This window comes from Pygoscelis adeliae, unplaced genomic scaffold (genome assembly GCF_000699105.1).
Source record: "Pygoscelis adeliae isolate BGI_AS28 unplaced genomic scaffold, ASM69910v1 Scaffold10, whole genome shotgun sequence".
NCBI lineage: Eukaryota > Metazoa > Chordata > Aves > Sphenisciformes > Spheniscidae > Pygoscelis > Pygoscelis adeliae.
The window spans coordinates 3,531,873-3,537,676 of NW_008824053.1; the positions used below are offsets into that span (position 1 = coordinate 3,531,873).

Genomic DNA, 5,804 nt, shown 5'->3' on the forward strand with positions numbered 1-5,804 from the left:
CATTGCAGTATATTCAGTTGAGCATACTATAATAATACACAGCAGTGGCAATTTTCCACCTACTTTTCCTTGCATGCTTGCAAAACAACAATATTAACTAGGTAAAGGACTACATCACTGGTTTTGAAACCGCAATACCCAGTCAACCATTATAGAATTGCCAGTTTGGAACATTTGTCTTCAAATAACAGAAAGGTTTCTGACTCCACTAAAGATGTAAGGGAAAATAAATGCAACAATATGACACCGTGGAAGATAGGGGAGCAATTTGTCTGTTTCTGGTGTCAGACGTACTGTGCAGTTTTCCAGCAAAAGATGCAGGAGGTACCTTTGTCTGGAATACGAACAGTACTCCATCAGATGAGAGGCTGGGATTGCAGAAGCATCTGGCAGTGGCTTTTAAACAAACAAACAAAAAAAATCCAGTTTTCTTTCTCAGCTTAATATTTAAGTGTTGACTGATACGTGGGCTGAAGTCCTAACATATGACATAGACATTGATGTGCAAAGTTTCAAGCCTGTTTTTTGAAGAGCACAGATAAAACCAGTTTGATCTTTACTTGAATTCTACAAGTAAATTTCTACTTTGATACTGTTTGGGGTCCCTGCCAAGTTTTGCTGAGATAGGTTTTTATGATGAAGAAAAACACATACTTTTTTTTGCCAGATATTGTTTAACACCATTCTTACAGCGAAGGGAGAATCCCGAATAGTTCCCACTGAAACCTGATCTGCCTAAAACAACCTTATCATACACATATTTCTTGCAGGACTGAATACTGTGCAAGGGTCTAAACTCCACTTAACGGCATTTCTTTTTATCACCTGATCTCTTCCAAAGCTTTAAGAAATAGAGAGGTAGCGATAACCAGAATCCTGTTGAATGGGGAGCAGGGGGCATGTTTATTTTTCCATATTCTGTTGTCAGACTAATGCAATCGGAGTTTCAACACCTGCAAATAAAACATAAAACAACCAGTTTGTAAGTCTGTTAATGCCTGCCAGCATCACCGCAAATGAAGAACCTTATCACAATGAAACAGGATAATTTCAGTCAAGAAAATTAACTTAATATTCTGCATTTATAAGTGGGGTGGGTTTTTTATTCTTTCCACCTTATATATTAAAAAAGCCCCAGTTATTGCTATTCAAGACTGGTTTGTAGTTACTGTACAGCTATTGGCAACATAATCTTTCCTGGTCACAGATCGCCAGGGCTAAGCTATGCCAATTAGCAATGGTATATTTGAAGCAACTGGGCAATTTTCAGTATTTATAACGATATTTAGAGTCTCTCACTCCCAGTACAAGTTCTGCTGGTGTGGTAGTGGTCTGGTGTCCCATATGAAGCGAGATAGTGACCATTGTCCAGATCTAAACAACGTCAATGCCAATGAACAGCGCACTGCAACCATTACGTTTGTCTTTCCTTGAAACGGTCAAAAATTTCATTGGCATCAGGACTGCCTTCTGACGTAGCCGTAGTTCTTAGGTGTAGTTCCTCTGCGTCAAGGTAAAAGCCATCTGCAAAGAGTGCAGGAAGCCTAACTACTGTTAACTGCTTGCAGTGTTCCGAGACAAACAGAAAACATCCGTGTTTTATTAATTTGATACCTTTTACACACAGTGAATAACCCCTACTTTTTCCTAGAGAAAGAACAAAGAAAATTATTTCTTAAGCTTATTTTTTATTTAATGATAAGATGTTCTTTTCTGTTTCTTTATACAAATATTTTGCATTTTGAATATGCATCTTGCATATCTTTTGAATACTTGTTGAGTACTCATTTAAAGGATAGTGATATTTGCTGTTACATTTTTAATAGTATGCACTGGACATTAACTGAGAAAAGTTGTCACATTTTCTGCAGTGTAAATCCACGAAGAATTTAAACAGGCAAGAGACAGAAGAGTCATCGTGTTTGCATTCTATCTCATCAGACCTAGACTTGTGTCTCGGTGACCACGAGGTGGGGCACTACGTTAACATACTGTGGGTGAGGCTGCTATTAAGTTAGGAATGTTTTAAACTAAAATTGAAAGAGATTAAAAAATAGATATACAGTTCTAGTATTTTGTTTTTACTTTACTGCCAGGAGCGCTAAGCACGACACTGAATAAAGCGTTTAAGAAAAGGTTTCATACCCAAACGTTTCCAAACGAGATTAAAAAAAAACCCCAAAACTTGGCACTGACAGATCTAATAACTCTATAGGAGGAGCAACAACATTCTTAGAAAAATAACAATTCAGCTTATCGTGCTCTCTTCCAGTTCACCCTTGATCGCATTCCCAGAAGCCGTGAGGTTAGACAATCTTGGACCTCCTCTGTGGTAACAACCCTGTACTCCATACTTTACTCCCTTCCTTTGACCTACAAACTGAAACCAGATTTGGTAGGTAAAGTAAATTTTAATTTATTGAGAACTTGCTAATCTGCATCATAAAAGCATTTGGAATATCAAGACATTGCAGACTGTATCTCATACATACGCTTAGATTTACGGTTCACAGGAAAAGTACTTTTGAATGTAAAATTAAAGCTGAAAGAGATGTAGCAGCAAAACACCAAGAAAGAGAGAACGGGTTGCACTGCTGGTGAACTAGAGTAGCAAATACCAGTTTTCCCTCTCAAAGCTTGCAGGTAAGATCATAGAGTGTGTCACTCCCTTGTTAACGCTGGTAGAGGTAGCACAAACAAGGTTGCAGGTTCTTGATAACATCTCTTCAGGATTGCAACAGCACGAACTGTGCCTGAAAGCCTGGTTATCCTGTGGGCTGGTCTTGCTCCTGAAATGGTTTGACCAGTCTGGAACAGGCAGGTTCAGACCAGCAGAAATATATACAGATTCAGTTCTTGTGCTTACACGGGCTCTTCACTTACATGCATATTTATTTAGTCTTTGGCTGACTGACGTTAATTATCTCATCTAGTGACAAAAAACATCACTGCTGAAGTGGCAGCTCCTGGGCACTTCAGTAACTTTTTCAAGCTGTTCACAAAACTGCACTCTCATGCTGATTACAACATTTACTTAAAAATATTCCACACACTTAATCAAGTTAGAAGCATTCAGGGTTGTCAGATTATAGAATTAAAATAGAGATATCCGATCAATAAAGTTTTGTGTTAATGCAAGACTCAAAGGTAGTGCACGGGACTCCCAGGTTTAAGTCCTCCAATTCTTTAAGAGAAATTTTGGTTAAAGCTGGCATTTTGCTAGAGTTGTCATCTTAAGGAGTCAGTTATCCAAATTTGAGTTTTTTAAAAAAGCATTATTTTAGTAGAATATCAAATTAATATTTTATGGGTTTTAAAATATTTTAATGAAACCTGTAAAAACTTGTGCAGTTACAAGATATTTTTCATCATTTAATAGCAGCATATATATACCCACAGTGGATGTTCGTAAGCAGACTTTTTTTAGCTCTCACTGTGAACTGTATGGCTAATTCTAAAGAGGCTCTCATGTATTTGTGATATTTTGAACGTTTAGAGAAGCTGCTGTGAATAATTTGATCTCATTGGCTTCAGTAGTACGGTCAGTTCCTATTAGATCAAAAGCTACTTGCTTGCTGGAGTTTTCAGAGCAGTTTAGTGTGCAGAACAACAGAAATAGCTTTTTGCAGTTCTTGTTTTTCAAGCCTATTCTGGAAACGAGATGGGAGGGAGGAGGAGATGGCATACTATTCTTTTTACAGTGATTTTAATTTGGCGGGTGAGGGGAAATAGTAGAGGGATGTTTACATGAAGCTGACATCTTAGAGCAAACGTGAGTAACAAATATTTAGGAATCATATTGCTACACCACTGGTTTTGGTTAATGCATATACTTTACTTACTATTGCAAAAGAAATTGACTGGAAAATCTCACTGTGTAGCTTAATATATTACCAACAGTGTCAACAGGACATATCATAGAAGAAGAGCAGGAAGTTACTAATCTAATTCCATGGTTTCGCTGTTTACAAGAGGAATTTAAAGTGACAGTGGGATTTACACGTAGAATTATTAGAAACGGTGTTGGAGTTGATAAACTGTGATAAGCTGTCAAAAGCCTGATGTTTTTGAAAAACACTTGTCCTTGTGAAATTAAGGATACATTTTAGCAAGGCCTTTAAGCCCTTTGTAGTGTTTAAGGGAACCACTGACTCAAAATGCTATCCAAAGAGTCCTTATCCTTGACTAGAGAAGGGCTGGAACGGGGGGAGTTCCCGAATATTTTTTTGCCAGGTACCATCATCAACCACAACAGCAGCTGGTACTGTCACTGGCAGAAGTATCTCTGGTGTTATGCCAAATCTTATACCACTTGAAAGCTGCTTGCATACTATTACTTGTATGCATATCTTAGTTTAAGAATTCTGTAAAATATAGTAAGTCGGAGAGCTGTAAAGATTTTAAAACACTTATCAAAGGAGAGTGGTTCAGGGATTAAAATGCCAGTGAAAAGATTCTGTGTGGTATGTGAAGCAACTGGTAATATTTAATTGCCTTTAGAAGAAAACATTTGTGGTGAATTGCAACTCTCCCTACTCTTGACAAAATGTAATGCTTAGTAGTTTAAAGAACCAGAAAGGGTGGGACAAATGCTGGCATTTACAGGACTCATCTATAACTTTTGGCATGGAAATCAACACCCGGGTTTAGAAACAAGCACAGTATTACATCATGCTGAGAGCTTCATATTTTTAAACAGTAGAGCTTACGGGTACTGTACATTTTCAGCCTAGGCAACTGTTTTTGTTCAACTGCGGGAGGGAAAGACAACTTTGAATTGCTTCTAAGTCATTTGTATGTGTGAGTGATCCCCAAATCCTTACACTCGCTTTTAGGCTTGTAAGAAATGTGTGCATGTTTGAAGGAATGACTGAAGTCTTCTCCAGACACCCAAAAGCTAGAGAAAAGCAGAGATGTTGCAGTTTTCAAGGAATGCAGGACAAGAGAAGTACTGCAAAGGGAGCCTGAGACCATTAGGTGCACAAAGGCAAGATTTGGAGCAGATAGGCTTAGGTTGGCATAACTAGCATATCTGTGGAGCCAAAATAGCTGTAAAGGGGAAACAGCAAACCTAGCTGCACAGGAGTTACTTTATATGTGCTTATTTACACAAGCACTGTGTCCCCTTTGTATCTCACACTGATCTTTTCTGGCAAAGCTTCTTAGTTTACTTTGCATGAGAAAGCAGCTCCATCTAACCCTTCTTCAAGATAGTGAGTTCAGAAAGAACTGAATAACTTCCCGGAGACCTTTGCTGTCTTGCAGGACTTGACCCACACTTGAAATGGGCCCCCAGAGTGTTTAAGAAATGTAAAAGTTAGCTTACTTGTTCAGTTTGAGATCATCCCTAGGAGGCCCATTTCTGAGTTATGAACATCTGCACTCTGCAAAGTTAAGTCTCTTTAGAGATATTAAACCAAGTAACAGAATTAAGATGTCAGAAGCGACGACCGGCTTGTGTTCCTATAGCCAAGAATTCTGGAAATATAGGTGTCAGAGTGTTCTGCAGGCACATCTATGCTGGGCAGTTTTTACAACATGTCAACCTTAGATAGGCTTCCTATGCAGAGGCCTAAAATTCCAGGAAAGCAAGGCATGTACCAGTACACTCTGACTACACCTGCCTTCCCCCAGAAAAGCTTTTAAAACCATTCATCAGTTGCAGCCAGATTTAACATGCAGTCATAGCCTCAAAGACTGGAAATTCCTACCATGAAAACAGGCAGCTGGTCAGAGAAGAGAGACTTTTATTGCCTTCATTGAGAGAAAGGCTGAGAAGAAACGTAAAACCAGAATAAGATGTT

At 38.5% G+C, this 5,804-nt stretch overlaps 1 protein-coding gene across 1 annotated transcript in view; it reads left to right on the forward strand.

Annotated features, from left to right (window-relative positions):
* The window catches only part of ALG14 (ALG14, UDP-N-acetylglucosaminyltransferase subunit), a 23,294-nt gene that overhangs the window by 4,684 nt on the left and 12,806 nt on the right, over positions 1-5,804 (forward strand). Inside the window, exon 3 of the mRNA XM_009333864.1 lies at positions 2,273-2,395. Within this exon, the coding sequence (XP_009332139.1) occupies positions 2,273-2,395 (123 nt within the window). The remainder of the gene's footprint in view (positions 1-2,272; positions 2,396-5,804) is intronic.